This window comes from Olea europaea, chromosome 11 (genome assembly GCF_002742605.1).
Source record: "Olea europaea var. sylvestris chromosome 11, O_europaea_v1, whole genome shotgun sequence".
Taxonomy (NCBI): domain Eukaryota; kingdom Viridiplantae; phylum Streptophyta; class Magnoliopsida; order Lamiales; family Oleaceae; genus Olea; species Olea europaea.
This window is the reverse complement of record NC_036247.1, coordinates 31,388,067-31,404,606: the sequence shown is the minus strand read 5'-3', so window position 1 is coordinate 31,404,606 and position 16,540 is coordinate 31,388,067. Positions and strand designations below refer to the sequence as shown.

Genomic DNA, 16,540 nt, shown 5'->3' with positions numbered 1-16,540 from the left:
TCGAGAGAAAATAAATTCTATGGCTCGAGATATGACGAGCATGACTTAAATAAATTTCACGAACCTAACTGATACTATCAAAAATCGTACCTGTTGATTTTCCGAGCTTGACGATTGATAATGAGTACGAACGAGATCTTCCGGTGCCTGCAACAAAGGCGTTGAGGTGTGTCATCGTCGCCCCTCCGATGCTTAAGTCAGAAAGAGAATTTGTACGTAAGGCTATGAACTGAAAATTATGTAAAACGTATCTGAATAATGATCAAGGGTTTTGTATTTATAGAGGTAGGTGGTGTGTTCATACTAGGATTCCGTAGTGCACTTGTAATAGGACAGTTTGATTTTGCAATCTTATACTAATGAGTCCTACGCGAGATAGGAGTTTGAATTGTGGTATAACTGAAATACCAATTATTTAATAGAGTTCTTCTGGACATAGGAGACATAGGTTGAGGAGTTTAAGTCAAAATAAATTTCTTATTAGATAAGGCGTTGACGCTGGGGACATGTCGAGGACATAATCCCAAGGACACGTCGAATGACATTCCACAAACTCTTGGGTCAAGAGCTCGGGCATATGAAAGACATCCCGAGCATACTGATACACAAATCGACGAAATAGAGTCCTCGAGTTTGTATACGTCGGGAACAGTATTTGATAACATCACTAACTAAACGGTAATCACTTTAATACCAACTTAGATAATGAGATCTGCATTTGGGTTATAAACTGCACATCGTTCGTCCTTCCAACTTGGGACACCAACCACTATCAAGACTTCAAAACGACCAATATTCATTTTCTACAATAAAACCAAAAGAGAGAAAAAATAAAATAAAAATTTCTACACTTCTAACATTGACCCGTGAAGTTTTTTTTACTCCCAAAAGTCAAGTATTGTTCTTGATGAATGCTCACTCCCACACGTCTTGTTGTGAATGGAGTTTTTGTCATGTCAATCATTCTCAACCTAAAATAAGTCAATTACTCCAAATGCCATATGGAAAAGCCTCTACCAGAATACAAACAATGCAGTCTTTGTTTACTTTTATTTATTTATTTTTATATATTTTTTAAGAATATATTCTTATTTCTTTCTTTCTTTTATTGAATTGAGGGTCACCACTCTTTTTCTTGATTTTTTCCTTACGAAAGTTAACTTAAAATAAGGTTGTTGGTTCAATTATAGGACAATTATAATTAATTGTAAGCGCATGCTAGTTAACTTAAAAATGGTGGATGCCTATTTAGGAAAAACAAATAAAGATCGGCTTTTAAAAAGTCAAAAGATACTCTTGGATAAAAAGTCAACAAAAATTCGTTTTGATAATTTTCTAAAAGTAACTTAAAGTTTTTCTAGAAAGTCGACTTAAAGTAACATAACTTAATCAAAAAGTTCTTTTACAAAAAGCAAAAGCTCTATCAAATGTACCCTAAATTAAATTATTCGGATCGATTATCTATAAGAAGGTTTGGTACTTGATTTGATTATTCTTACCCTAGAATAATTTTTTTTTAAAAAAAAACTAATAGTAGTTTGGATTCTTTCAGCACCAATCAAATATTTACTTGAAAAGTTACTTTTTTGGATACGTTATTTCGCCTCTACCAGAATACAAACAATGCAGTCTTTGTTTACTTTTATTTATTTATTTTTATATATTTTTTAAGAATATATTCTTATTTCTTTCTTTCTTTTATTGAATTGAGGGTCACCACTCTTTTTCTTAATTTTTTCCTTACGAAAGTTAACTTAAAATAAGGTTGTTGGTTCAATTATAGGACAATTATAATTAATTGTAAGCGCATGCTAGTTAACTTAAAAATGGTGGATGCCTATTTAGGAAAAACAAATAAAGATCGGCTTTTAAAAAGTCAAAAGATACTCTTGGATAAAAAGTCAACAAAAATTCGTTTTGATAATTTTCTAAAAGTAACTTAAAGTTTTTCTAGAAAGTCGACTTAAAGTAACATAACTTAATCAAAAAGTTCTTTTACAAAAAGCAAAAGCTCTATCAAATGTACCCTGAATTAACTTATTCGGATCGATTATCTATAAGAAGGTTTGGTACTTGATTTGATTATTCTTACCCTAGAATAATTTTTTTAAAAAAAAAAACTAATAGTAGTTTGGATTCTTTCAGCACCAATCAAATATTTACTTGAAAAGTTACTTTTTTGGATACGTTATTTCTTATTGTTTTATAATCCAGGAAAAATTTTGCTTGTGAGAATTTTCTTATAAAGCCTTTTTCGAATATGTTATTTCTTAATGCTTATGAAACAATAACAAACAAATTTCAATGTTTAAAGTTCAATTCCACTTATATGCATGGTGTCTCTTCATTTATTATTGTGATATTTATTTGCTCTTAATTAATCATTCATAAGTCAAAGTAAATGAAGAAAATCTCTCGATAGAAATAAATCCCTACCATAGTCTCTCAATTATTTCAAAAGTCAAAACTGATCCCTTTTGGAACATTCCCCCACACCTACCCCCACCCCCACCTCCATAAAACGACACTACAAAACAAGCCCCCACCCACGACTTCCTTCAATGCAACAGTCAAGTTCCTCCTCTTCCATCCCCTTCTCCTCTATTCAACAAAATGTTGGGAAAGAAGCTTGGTTCAATGAAGAAACTAGCCAAGAAGGTTAAGGTCCTTGGCAATGCCGACCGCCATCTATCACAAAAATACGAGTGTTTGCTCAGAGATGACGAAGGAGGAGCCTCCCCAACCGCCACCACCAGACGCACAGGTACTTTTGCAGTGTACGTAGGCGAGGATCGTCAAAAATTCGTGGTCCCAACAGCTTATCTCTCCCACCCTCTGTTCAAGATATTGCTAGAGAAGGCCTACAATGAGTTTGGATTTCAGCAAAGCAATGGCCTGGTTCTACCCTGCAGCGTCACTGTATTTCAGGAAGTTATAAGTGCAGTTGAATGCAGCCATCGAAAATTTGATTTTGGAGAATGGGTAGAGGAGTTTATTTAGGTAATATTATATATATGAGCCTGTAAAATACATGCAGCTCATCAAATAGGTCCAGCATACTGTTTAAGACACTGCCAAGCTTGAGAATTTTGAGGTAGTTATTCAGTTAGTCAACTATTGTTGTAAATATTAGCAATGCACAAGAAATTCAGTAGCTGTAACCTGTAATGGTCCAACTTTGTTCTCCTCTACCTCTCTTCTGCATCTTTTATTCTAAGCTCTTCTTTTTTCTTTGCTACATTCGACATCGAAATGAAAGTTATAATAATTTTTGCTTCATTTCAAGGCCTGCTAGAATGAGCGACCATCGAAGTTGGTGCCAGTCCCCCTGTGTGATATCTTCGTCGACTTGTCAATGATAAAGAACACAAGTTTTCCGCACACCTCTCTTGCACACAGAAAAGGCCATGAAATGCCAAATATATATACTGAATATAGGTTAATCAGTGAATTGCCCAATATATATCTGAATATAGGTTAATCTGAAGTAGAGGAAATAATTGTATCCACAGAGTCTAGCTAATTTCAAATAGATCACGATCACTGACTAAAATGTAGATTCGATGGATCTATAAAATATATCAATTCATGTAGTGCGATTATATGAAATTCATGTTACCGTTTTAGATATAACCAACCTGATGAATTGCTCCTACAATGTAATGGGAAGTAAGTGTTTGACTTAGTACACAAACCTCAGAACACATTCTGAAGCCATCAGATCTTGAATCTAATAGTAGTAATACTTATTACGTGTTTTAATAACAAGACAGACAAGAATGAGCTGACAGAAATTGGATCATAGATTCATAATTATGAATTGGAGAAGTCCAAGCTCCAATTAACACATGGCCTAGGGAATATACTGACGAGCCATTCTGAGTTGACATTGACTTACCTTCTCCCAGAGCTCCAAAATGCAACGCTTCAATACATGCAGACGGGCTTATGAAGTCGGACCTAATCACTGCTCTTGCAATGTACAAGCAATTTTAATATGACACCCACAAAAGAATCCTAGAATGATTCACTTCCTTCAATAAACATCAGCTCGTTCAGTTGTCGGTACAAATGTAGTCGCTTCCATTCAAAAGAATCCTTTTCATTTCATCCACAAATTCATGCATTTGCTGCCTCGAGTGTAATGGGGAAGGATATACACATGCACAATCCAATTCCCCATCTCTTATAGTGTCAAATATAGCTAAGGATGGGCCTACACCATGAACTGAGGCACATCCCATGAAGTCTTCTATCCCAATTCCTTGATGCTCTTTATTTGAATGGTTGATCACTACGTCCTCAAAGACAGATATCAGTGAAGTTCTTAGTGATCCTGATGGTGTTAAACCTGGGTTCTCTATTGCTTTGCACATCAAAAAGTTGATATCGGCCATGTCTGAAAAATGCTTCTTGTTGTTCTTGGCATTAGCGAACGAATTGTATGTTCGTTTTGCCAGCTCCCATAAATTTTCCCCTCCCCCGACATCATGGGTGTTCAAGATTGCAGAATGATAAAATCCTGCAAAATTTAGACCATTATGTTCAGAGCAGGAAAGAGAGAATGAAGAGCAGAAAATGGTTTATGTTTGCAATCAAAGTCATTAGCAGATAATTTTACCAGTAATCCCGCAGAATTTGGAACATTAAGTTATTTAACCCACTCTTTGCGTACAAATTAAAGCGCAAATAATTTTATTGCCAATTCAAATTTTGCTAGATTTTATCTTTATATTTAGAGCATGCTTGGCAAACCTTGAAAAAAAAGTATAGTTAGTTTTTAACTTTTTTCTCATGTTTGGATAACTTACTTTTAAATACAAAAGTTGCTTTTCTTACCTTACCGTTTCTCAAAACGAGTGACTGAGTATTTATGACTGTCGCCAATAAAAAGAATAGTTGATTTTTATATTGCTTATTTACTTGTAAGTACGTTTGCTAGATCATAGCTAAATTCAGTCAGATATCTGATACTTTGCTGAGACACAAGGAGTTGCAGTCTAAAAGATCGGGAAAGAAAACCAAGAACAATCGAATCTAAAATGTGCCTGAAAGATTGTAACACTGTGATTGCTTGTGGTTCTACATGAGTCGTATTTCCTTATGTCTCGCAAGTCTGTAACGTAAATAGAAATTCGATATAGCTTACCCATATGATGCTTGCTAAGAACTGGGTCAAGATTGGAACGGCAGTCGGTCAACGTGACAACAGCATACTTTTCCCACTGATCATGAAGAAGGCCTTTCGAGGAATGAGTAGCAAGTATTGCAGCAGACGCTAAGAGCCCACATAATTTTATATCTCTTGAATTGCAACCCTGTAAAATTAATAATTCAAACATATTATGCAGGAATAGTTGTTACCTAATGGTTAGGACGCATCAATTGTAGAGAACCTAAAAAACCAAAAAAAATATGAGACCCTTGACCATTTGATTCTTTCTGCCTTTTCCATTCAACTGTGAAATACAATTTGTTTCACCTCCACCTCCAGTGAAGCCCTTGTTACCTCCACTTGGGGGCATAGGATTAATAGGCGAGTGGAGGTGGTGGCCTAGGCTCGGAATTACGATCAACCTCACACAGTAAGTTGAACCAAGCCTAAGTCCTAGCCCTAACAAAAATGATAGCTCGACCTAAGTCTTTCATAAATGATAGCCTTGGACTTGGGGAATTACGGTCAACCTCACACAGTAAGTTGAACCAAGCCCAAGTCCTAGCCCTAACAAAAATGATAGCTCAAGTCCTAAGTCTTTCATAAATGATAGCCTTGTACTTGGGGACTGTTGTTATGCTTCCACCTCTAGTGAAATCCTCCTAACCTCCACAAGAAGGCTACATAGAGGCTTAGGATAAATAGGCGAGCATGGATGGAGGCCTGGCTCAGGGATAGGTGTCACTGGCTTGTCATACGGGTTTACTTCCTAAAATAGGAAATTTGATTACATTTCTATAATTAAGGGATTTGATTATACATTATTTTATCATTCCTAGTATAGGAGATTTCTTTGTATATTACCATATTTAGAAGCTGTAATTCTTCTATTTAAAGGAACGAAAGAATCTCAATTGAGGCCATTCAAACAAAATCACGTTCTTGTCATGGTATCAGAGCTATCAAATTAAAAGAACTTTTTTCGCACTTGGAATCATTGAGGATCAAATTTTTGGTCCGGTGACAATTATTCTTGGTTCAAGTACTAACCTCGTTTGGCTCTTGTTGTCGATGGTGTCACGTTCCTACCAATTAAGCGTCTTCATCTTGGGGTTGTTGATTTTCTTGAGGATTCCAATTCGATTTCTATCCAACATCTCTAATCAAATTCTAGTGGAGTTTTTGTCCGACGATTTTGGTGCTGTGAGCGTGGAATTTCAATTGGGATTTTAGCGTTTTCAGTCTTTTTGCTGCCGACTTTCTTTGCTCTTGGTGGTAGGCGTCTCGGTGATTTCCCTTCATGAGCTCGGTGGTATCGTGTCTCTGGGTGAATATATTGGATCGTGTGAATCAGTTTTGGGTTCTTCCATTTAAAGATTGGATAATTCAATTGAGCTGTGAGTTGGGCCTTTAATTTTAAACTGGGCTATTTCCTTGATTAAATTATTATTAATCGTGGAGTTATCATGTCCGGAGAAAATTCAATTGTTCGTTTTAATGGAAAAAATTACTCCACTTAGAAACTTCAATTCAAGATATTTGTTAAGAATAAGGAATTGTGGGACCATGTGGATGGGTCGTTTCCAGCTCCTACAAAACCCAAGAAGCGTAGTTCATGGGAAAGCAAGGATGTTCGGATTATTTCTTGGCTACTGAGTTCTATTGAATCACATATGGTCAATAATCTTCGTTCGTTCACGACTGCTAAAGAGATGTGGGACTACCTTCGCCAGATTTATTATCAAGATAATTCTGCTAGAGTCATACTTCAGATTCTTCTTCTATATACATTTCTTCCTTTGATGATATATCCGATAAAGTTAACCGTTTTAATCCATGTATTGTATATCAGCAACGTAGTCCACAGCCTCTCACTATCTCTACCCCGATTCCAGATCCTGTGCTATAAGAGCCCCGTCGATCTACTTGAGTTTCACGACCACCGGATAGGTATTGGTTCTCACATAGTGCTCTTCAGGCCACTCTTGATAAAACTTTTGTGCCTAAGTCTTATTCTCAGGATTCTACTCAAGAATGTTGGCGAAAGGCTTGTCTAACGAGCTTCAAGCTCTTCAGGACAATTACACTTGGAATATTTTTACTTGTCCTCTCGAGCTCAAGCCTCTTGTGCAAATGGGTATATAACATCAAATTACGCGCTGATGGATCTATTGATAGGTATAAAGCTCGTCTGATGGCACTAGGGAATTATCAGGAGCATGGCATTGATTATGAGGAAACTTTTGCTCCTGTTGCCAAGATAACTACTATTCGCACAGTTATGGCCATTGCTACTTCGAAAGGGTGGCCACTTCGCCAGATGGATGTAAAGAATGCATTTTTGCAGGGATCTCTTAAGGAAGGAATATTTATGACCCCTCCACCTGGCATGTTTTCTTCTCGTTATACTGAGGTTTGTCTTAAAGCGGTCTTTATATAGTTTGAAATAGGCACCGCAGGCTTGGTTTGAAAAATTCCGCTTTACTCTTCTGGATTTTAATTTTACTAAGAGTCAGTATGACTCTTCTCTCTTCTTTCGTACAACGTCAACGTCTACGGGGATGGTTTACTTTTTGTATATGTAGATGATATTGTGATTACAGGTTCCGATCTTCAGTTGATTGAGCAACCTCAACAAAGACTCATGTCTTTCTTTCATATGAAAGATCTGGGTATCCTGCAATACTTTCTTGGACTTGAGGTCCAATATTCTTCATCTGGCACACTCTTGCTTCAGAATGAATATACTCAGGAGCTTCTCTCATTAGCCAGTCTTCTAGACAACAATTCAATTCTTACACCTATGGAGATCAATTTAAAGTTACAGAAGGCTGGTGGCGACCCCTTATTTGATCCCTCAATATATAAATAGTTGGTGGGCAATTTAAATTATTTGACCATTACTAGACCTGATATTGCATTTTATGTTCAGCAGGTCAATCAGTTTATGCAAGCTCCTTGCCAGACCCATTTAGCTGCTATCCATCGTCTTCTTCAATATCTCAAAGGTACCTCTGGCCGAGGTTTGTTCTTTCCATCTAGGACTTCGTTACAATTGGTAGGATTTTGTGATGTGAATTAGGCTGGTTGTGTTGATACTATCATTCCATCACCGGGTGGTATATGTTTCTTGGTGGTGCTCCTATCTATTGGAAAAGTAAAAAGCAGGCTCATGTCTCTAAGTCTTCCACTGAATCTGAATATTGGGCCATGTCGTTAGCCTCTTCTGAAATCATATGGCTTCGAGGCTTGTTAAGGGAAATTGGTGTTCCCCAACTTTCTCCTACTCCTCTCCATGCCGATAATACAAGTGCTATTCAGATTGCTAGTAATCCAGTCTTTCATAAGCGTACCAAGCATATTGAGGTAGATTGTCATTCTATTCGTGAAGCNTACAACGTCAACGTCTACGGGGATGGTTTACTTTTTGTATATGTAGATGATATTGTGATTACAGGTTCCGATCTTCAGTTGATCGAGCAACCTCAACAAAGACATGTCTTTCTTTCATATGAAAGATCTGGGTATCCTGCAATACTTTCTTGGACTTGAGGTCCAATATTCTTCATCTGGCACACTCTTGCTTCAGAATGAATATACTCAGGAGCTTCTCTCATTAGCCAGTCTTCTAGACAACAATTCAATTCTTACGCCTATGGAGATCAATTTAAAGTTACAGAAGGCTGGTGGCGACCCCTTATTTGATCCCTCAATATATAAATAGTTGGTGGGCAATTTGAATTATTTGACCATTACTAGACCTGATATTGCATTTTATGTTCAGCAGGTCAATCAGTTTATGCAAGCTCCTTGCCAGACCCATTTAGCTGCTATCCATCGTCTTCTTCAATATCTCAAAGGTACCTCTGGCCGAGGTTTGTTCTTTCCATCTAGGACTTCGTTACAATTGGTAGGATTTTGTGATGTGAATTAGGCTGGTTGTGTTGATACTATCATTCCATCACCGGGTGGTATATGTTTCTTGGTGGTGCTCCTATCTATTGGAAAAGTAAAAAGCAGGCTCACGTCTCTAAGTCTTCCACTGAATCTGAATATTGGGCCATGTCGTTAGCCTCTTCTGAAATCATATGGCTTCGAGGCTTGTTAAGGGAAATTGGTGTTCCCCAACTTTCTCCTACTCCTCTCCATGCCGATAATACGAGTGCTATTCAGATTGCTAGTAATCCAGTCTTTCATAAGCGTACCAAGCATATTGAGGTAGATTGTCATTCTATTCGTGAAGCGCTTGGTTGTTAAGAGATTTCTTTTCCTCATTCTCCACTGAAAATCAAACAGCTGATGTTTTTCCCAAAGCTTTATCTCACCATCGTCATTAGTTCATGGTTAACAAATTGATGCTTCTCGATCGTTCAACATCAATTTGAGGAGGATGTCAATGGGGTGTCATACGGGTTTACTTAAGATAGGAAATTTGATTATATTTCTATAATTAAGGGACTTGATTATATATTATTTTATCATTCCTAGTATAGGATATTTCTTTCTATATTACCATATTTTGAAGCTGTAATTCTTCTATTTAAAGGAACGAAAGAACCTCAATTGAGGCATTCAAACCAAATCACATTATTTTCAATAGGATCACCCCCCCAAACCAAGAAGCAAAGAGTGGAGGCCTAGGTTTGGAGACAAGACCCGGTGGCTCATACATCAGAGGTAAAGCTAGGCTCGAAGCTTCGCCCAAGCATCGAAGACTCAAGGCAGGCCAAGTAGGTCATTGGAGTGCTAGACATCAAGGACCCAAAGGCCCGTACATCCTCGCTTTGTTGAGTCAGATGCCTTGATGGAAGCCTAAGAGCCCAGGCTAAGGGCCTTGGTGCTAGTACTATCCAAGGTACAAGAAGCCCTCATAAGGCCTTGGGAGAAGGCATACGTGTTCGCAAACATGGGGAAGTGAGCCAAAGATACCATGCTACAATATCTAGTGGCTAACACAACGTATCAAGGTTGTTTCCTAGTAAGGAAGGTGTCAGGCCATGATGTCACGTCATACCACTCCAATCAAGAAAAATGAATGATTGGGTGATACAAGACAACAAAGAGTAATTCAGACACATGACAATTACCATTTAAGCAAAATCACATGCGATGCAAGTGGAAGTGACCTCATCAATGGCCCACTTCGGATAATTGATTGTGACAGGTCAACCACCCACTTGTTGGCAGTGAATGTGTGGGAAAAATCTTGCCCAGAGAAGTTGAAAGGCATTCTTGCATCTTGCATTGTATGAATACCCCCAAACTAAACCATGTATGTTAAATCATAAACCTAGTCAAAACGCTGTCAGTTTATCTTTCCAAACCGCGGTCTATATTCTCACTTGATCGTTAGGGTACAAACATTCGTTGCACCTATTTGGCATAACAATCTTGCATTCTAACGATAGAACGCAGAACCCAAAGATTGTAAACTTAAGTAAAGAGAACGTAGAGATTTTTTGTCAGAAGATCCGAAGTTAAGTTGAAGTCTAATCCTCATTAAGCATCCACCAAAGGATAACGCTCAACCACTTAGCATTAACCTAAAACAGCAGTAGAAGTTTATAGGTTACAGCCTCAAAACAAGAACCACAAAATGCAGAACATCACCAAAAAACCCGTAACCACACAAGGTTGTTGTTCACCTACTATCAACCAAAATCTGATATCCTTCAAACAGATGAAAACACTGAGTTTTTTCATTCCACAAAGGACTCAAAACAAAAGAAGGAATATGGAACTGGAGTTGAACCAACTGATAGAAATAGATGACAAAGAAATCGCCATCTTTAGAGAGAGAGAATTGAAATATTATTCTTTCTCTAGCGACTAATCACCTTTTATATGGAACCCATCAGAGAACCCCCCATCCAATAGTCAATGAGGATCCACATGTCACAATAGTAGATTAAGTTGCACAAATGAAAAATCGCATTCCACACCATCACGTTGTTGGCTCAAAATATTTGAAGCAAAACATTAGAAAGGTCAACCAGATTTGGGGTCAACACAATTTACACAGATTCTAGCACTTGTACAGGGGCATGCATAGCTGAACCGAGCCAAACTCAGATTTAAGTGGATATAGATTTTTCTTTAGTTTTACCCATGTCAAGGATTCCTTTGGGTCCAAACAAAATAATCAATATGGTTTTTATGTGTAGGGTTTGGTGACCAAATGAAATGCACAATGGAACTATAATATTGAAATGCTAGACTAAATTTTTGTTACAAAAAAGCTATTCTTCTAAAAAGAGTCCTCTGTGCCTCTAACTTTCATCGGATTCATAATACAATAAAGCTCCAACAATGTTAAAACTAGCATTGCTTTGCTACTGCCGGCCGCCACCTTCAGTCTCCAAAATCATCATACGAACACCATGATGTCACTGCTGCCATATCATCATCAATGCCAAGCATGCATATAATGTAACATAAATCATGCATAAATTTAGAAGAGACGTGTAATATATGCACATATACAGGTGTATACACACACATATTCATGAAAATGAAACATAGATCCTATGATGCGTCCATCTTCAAGTTAAGCATTTCCTAAAGTAAATTGTGGCACAATCTTTTAGCGAAGTAGTATATCAATTATGTTCTTATGCTTTCTTTTCTACCAACCACGTTTTGCATTGGAGACGGGTGTTCTTGGGTGGGACAGCATAAATAAGTAAGCATTTTCTCTTCATTCTGTCGCTCTTCATTTATTTTTTTCCACGAGGGAGTGGGGGTTGGATGGGAGCTGTAGCAAGAACAACTTCCCTCATCCAAAAGAACAAGGATAAGCATAAGCATAAAACTAGTACTGAATGACATTCGATGAGCCGGCAGTTGGATAGAAGTGTGCATACAGTAAAACAACTTGTGCAATGCAGGATACATAAGGATATATTAATAGGATAACAGTCATTTCTGTATAGAGATTAACAGCCATTTTACCATAAAGACAGAACTAATAGCAAGCATTCTTAACTTTCATAGAAAAATAGTGATGGAGAGCAATTCATAAACTGCAATACAATGATTCTGGATCCCCCTACTTAGGACCCATTGAATGGCTTTGAGAAGTCAAAAGGATCTTTGGTTTGGCTAATTTTATAAAAGTGCCTCTTCAAATGAGAAGAGCTCTTAAAGAAAGTTGGTCAATGATGCTTCCTCTAAAAGCACTTTCGGAGTAAGAAGCTCTTCTTCAGGAAGCAAAATCAAAAGCAAAAGTCATGCCGAACAGGCACTTAATTGACTTGGATGAAAGCTCAAAAGACAACAGTATACTATGTTGATATTAAGATAAATTCTATATACCCAGAGACTTAAAAGGCCAATGTATAAATTCAATCAACATTCAGTTGAATTAACAGCTAGCAAATTTCGCTTAAAAATGCATCACTTACAGATAGAATCCGATCGGTGTCTTCTGAATTCAACTGCAGCCTCACAACTCGTGACATCCTAGGCGCCTCGGTATCCTTAAAACTTAGATTGGCCAACCTTAAACTATTCAAAGAGTATCCCAGCATGTCGACTCCACGAGCCCATAAAGGCTTATTAGCCTTCCCACTAGGAATGTCATCCTCAATTCCCAAATTAACCTCCATTTCTTTTCCTGATTCCGATGAATCGAAACCCTCCCCGCCAATCAATCCCAATAGCTCCCGTAACAATGCCAATGCTGATGTCCTATCACATGCTGAAGTGTGCAACCGGAGGGCCACAACCCAATTCTCATTTTCCAAAGTGTACACGCTGGCAAAGAAAAGATCAATGTCCAATAAAGGTTCATGATTCTGCCACGCGTTCTTATTCAGCTCGTGTTCCATGATAAGGTGAAAGGGGGAAATGGAGGAGGGAGTGGGATTGCCATTGTCGATGGTTTGGAGAATCTGGGACGTCGATTGGAGATCGAATGGTCGGATTTGGAGTTGAGGAGTTGGGGGTGTGACGTAAGAATAAGAATTGGAAGTGGGGCTCAAATGGAGTTGGGAATTGAGAATCGGATGGGAAATTTGAAGTTTATGGAGGGCATTTCGGAGAATTGTGATATCCAGAGGTTTCGACAAGAGGAGGCCCAGTACAGTTATACCAGTGCCACCAGGCACCGCCTTGCACCAGCTGAGCTCGGTACCTCCAACAGGGCGGCACTTGGCCTCGACTGGCGGCGCGTTGGACATGGTTCTGTCAAGTAATGTGCAGCTGTATTGTTCTGGTCTTGTATGCTATCATTGTTTGTAACGCTACATAAGCTGATAATTATTTTCTTCAGTGTTCTTTTGGCTGCCAGTGGAAAATGGTAAATTACACTTTACACCCTAAATTAGTAAATTGTTTTCAATTATTGTCTCTTTATATGTACTATTTCCCTTTTTTAAGTTACCTGTTCACTTTACATCCTATGTTGTCTTCAATCTAGCCCTTTATTTGTTCTATTCTTCTTTTCTTCAAATTATTTGTGCTTGTGGTAGGGGTGAGCACATTTTGTCTTGTTAAATATTTATTTATTTAAAATTGAATTGAGTCGATTTCAATTGAATATTTTATAATGTGAAATTTCATAAACTTGAGAGCAATATATTTTTGTGCTAATGAAAAATGAAGAAGAAGAAGATGATGATGCATTTAGCTTATATATAAATGTAAAAGAAGTATCTTGTTTTGACATTAAAATCGAGTTACTTTCAAAATAACTTAGTAATTCTCAATTTTGAATAACAAAGGAAATTGTTTATGTTAAAAATTACTTATTTACTTTTAGGTCATCATTTTATACAGCCAAACATGCACCCTTATTTTTAATTTTATATTTATTATTAAGAATAACACTTTATTAATTTGTTAATCTTAACTCTGAAATCTCTCCATGGACAAAATTTCTTGTAGCCTTGGCATCTAAGCCCCTATATGAATTAGTTTAAAAAGTTAATAAAAATTTAAGTCAAGTCAACAATTAATTTAACTACGTTTCATGGGATTCGCAACTTCTATTAATTTTTTATCCCACATTTTATCAACTTTTATTAAAATCTACTGTAAATAAGACTTTTAACTAAGGCTAAGAATTATAAGGCCAAACTTTAATATTGGTATAAATCACCATAGTCTTTCATTCAATTTAACTTAATAATAATGCATTAATCTTATTTCTCCAAATAAAATGAACCCTAAACTTTCTTTAGAATGCATTGGATTCAAATCCAATACATCACAAGAAATTTGTTGAAGATATGACATTTTAGGTTGAACAATACAACACAGTCTTAATATATAGTCCAGAATGACAAGTATTCATCAACCAATCAGGCAATCAAACTTGCATCAATCAAAACCCTCTTCATATGATCAACCAGTTCATTGATCTGCTCCCTTGAATGCAATGGTGATGGATAAACACAAAGACAATCCAATTCGCCACCTCGTACTGTGTCAAAAATGGCGATGGACGGTCCAACTCCATGGATAGAAGCACATCCCATGTAGTCCTCTACTCCAAGCTCTTTCTGCATTTCATTAGAATTATCGAACACGGGATCCTCAAATACCGAGATAAATGAACTTCTAAGTGATGATGATGCAGTTAATCCAGGATTTTCAATGGCTTTGCACATCAGGAAGTTTAGATCAGCCATGTCTGAAAAATGTTTGTTGAATTTCTTGTAATCTGCAAAGGCCATGTAACTCTTTTTCGCCAAATCCCACAGACTTTCAGTTCCTTTGACAGTGTGTATGTTGAGGATTGCAGAGTGGTAGAATCCTGAAACACAATGCATCATTAATCTAAACATTGCCACAGTAAAAATTGGCAGTTTTACCTAAATAACTTCTAGTGTTGAACGAGGTGATCATCTAAAAGTTTCATTTTTTTCATCAAAGGTGTTCAGTCTCATTATAAGATTTGTCTCCTAGCCTAGGCAGTGAAACGGGGTTTCTTACCAAACTGGTGACTAGAAAGAGGTGGTTCAAGAATAGAGCGGCAATCGGTAAGAGTCACTACTCCATATTTCTTCTTTGTCTGATCAGAATTGCTTTTAGAAGAATGCGCCGCGATTAATCCAGCAGCTGCTAGAGCTCCACACAGTTTAATTCCTCTAGATTTGCAACCCTGAATAGATTTATAAAGTTGAAGTTTCCTTAAAATGAATAATATTGTTATACTAAACCTAAATACAGGATTAAACAAAGACTTACGACAAGGATCCTGTCCGTGTCCTGTGTGTTCATTTGTAGTCTCACAACCTCGGAACATCTGGGCCACTTCACATTCTTAAACTTCAAATTTGTAAGTCTCAATGAATTCACAGAATATCCCAACATGTCCATGCCATGAACCCAGAATGTTTTCTTTGCCAGCCCACTTGGAATGAGATCCTCAATTCCCAAATTACCCTCCGTATCAATCTCTATTCCCTTCTGCACCTCATCTTTTCCACCGTCACCGTCCTTCGCCAGTTCCATCAGCTCCCTGAGCAAAGACACGGCCGTGGTCCGGTCGCATATCACGGTGTGAAACCGAAGCACGATAACACATTTTGCATCAGGCAATGTGTATACACTAGCAAACATTACATCAATGCCATTAGATGGGAAGGAACTGGGATCAGACCATTTGTTGCTGTTCAGTTCATGCTCCAAAAGTAAATGAAACGGAGAAAGATTATTAGAGTTTCCTTTGTCGCTCAGTTTTTTAAGGAGCTCTAAGGTTGATGACGGATCGAACGAGTTGATTTTGACAGGTGGAGCAACATCGGTGTTGAGGAATGAGAACTGTTTCGTTGAGGTGTCATAGTGAAGTTTGGATCCGAGGAGAGGGTGGCTACTTTGGAGCTTAGCAAGTACGTTGTGTAGAACCGAGATTACAAACGGTGGTTTAGTCATTTGCAGACCCAGCACCGTGACTCCTGTGCCACAAGTCACCGCGCGACACCAACTGTGCTCAGTTCTACCCATTACTCGAGATTTAGGCTGAAACAGTTTAGTCTTCTGATCTTTAGTCCCAGCCATCTCGTACTCGACAGTTGGGTGGACGGAGGGGCGGCGACGGGTGGTGGTTGTGTGCTGGAGATAACGGATTTAAAAAACAATATATGTTACTTAGGATAAATTGAAGGCATGCATGCATTGGCCAATTGGGTGATACATATAAAGGAATTAGGAATGGACCCCAGTGTGGTACAAATTAATTAGTGTTTAAGATGGAATAATTTATGCCAAACCAAATTAAATTTGTTGTCCACCCAACGAATAATTGACACTTCATTTTAAATTAACATGTCCAACTTTTTTTGTATTGTTGCTTGTATTCAATATTAGGTGACACTTTAATATAAAGTAATGTGTCAATCATTCATTATTGTACAACAAATTTTAGATAACAAATCTCAA

At 37.5% G+C, this 16,540-nt stretch overlaps 3 protein-coding genes across 3 annotated transcripts; 1 reads left to right on the top strand and 2 right to left on the bottom strand.

The window, feature by feature from the left end:
- Positions 1 to 2,566: 2,566 nt before the first annotated feature.
- Positions 2,567 to 3,161, top strand: LOC111404050 (auxin-induced protein 6B-like). Its single transcript, XM_023032766.1, has one exon. The coding sequence runs from the start codon at positions 2,614 to 2,616 to the stop codon at positions 2,998 to 3,000; it is 387 nt and encodes a 128-aa protein (XP_022888534.1). The 5' UTR covers positions 2,567 to 2,613; the 3' UTR covers positions 3,001 to 3,161.
- Positions 3,162 to 3,577: 416 nt separating this feature from the next.
- LOC111404049 lies at positions 3,578 to 13,404 on the bottom strand. Its single transcript, XM_023032764.1, has 3 exons — positions 12,559 to 13,404; positions 5,150 to 5,318; positions 3,578 to 4,522 (listed from the first exon to the last, which is right to left on the bottom strand). Exons 1-3 carry the CDS (start codon positions 13,333 to 13,335, stop codon positions 4,056 to 4,058), a joined length of 1,413 nt encoding a protein of 470 aa, XP_022888532.1. The 5' UTR covers positions 13,336 to 13,404; the 3' UTR covers positions 3,578 to 4,055.
- An 830-nt stretch (positions 13,405 to 14,234) lies between these two features.
- On the bottom strand, positions 14,235 to 16,261 carry LOC111404048. Its single transcript, XM_023032763.1, has 3 exons — positions 15,347 to 16,261; positions 15,092 to 15,260; positions 14,235 to 14,912 (listed from the first exon to the last, which is right to left on the bottom strand). The coding sequence occupies exons 1-3, from the start codon at positions 16,157 to 16,159 to the stop codon at positions 14,458 to 14,460; spliced, it is 1,437 nt and encodes a 478-aa protein (XP_022888531.1). The 5' UTR covers positions 16,160 to 16,261; the 3' UTR covers positions 14,235 to 14,457.
- Positions 16,262 to 16,540: the final 279 nt, after the last annotated feature.

Coding starts and splice junctions, on each gene's coding strand:
- LOC111404049 (XM_023032764.1), bottom strand. CDS start 13,335: ATGTCCAACGCGCCGCCAGTCGAGGCCAAGTGCCGCCCTGTTGGAGGT. Junction 5,319..12,558: donor ACACCGATCGGATTCTATCT/GTAAGTGATGCA, acceptor TTAATTTTACAG/GGTTGCAATTCAAGAGATAT. Junction 4,523..5,149: donor TCTTAGCAAGCATCATATGG/GTAAGCTATATC, acceptor TAAATTTTGCAG/GATTTTATCATTCTGCAATC.
- LOC111404050 (XM_023032766.1), top strand. CDS start 2,614: ATGTTGGGAAAGAAGCTTGGTTCAATGAAGAAACTAGCCAAGAAGGTT.
- LOC111404048 (XM_023032763.1), bottom strand. CDS start 16,159: ATGGCTGGGACTAAAGATCAGAAGACTAAACTGTTTCAGCCTAAATCT. Junction 15,261..15,346: donor ACACGGACAGGATCCTTGTC/GTAAGTCTTTGT, acceptor AAATCTATTCAG/GGTTGCAAATCTAGAGGAAT. Junction 14,913..15,091: donor TCTTTCTAGTCACCAGTTTG/GTAAGAAACCCC, acceptor ATTGTGTTTCAG/GATTCTACCACTCTGCAATC.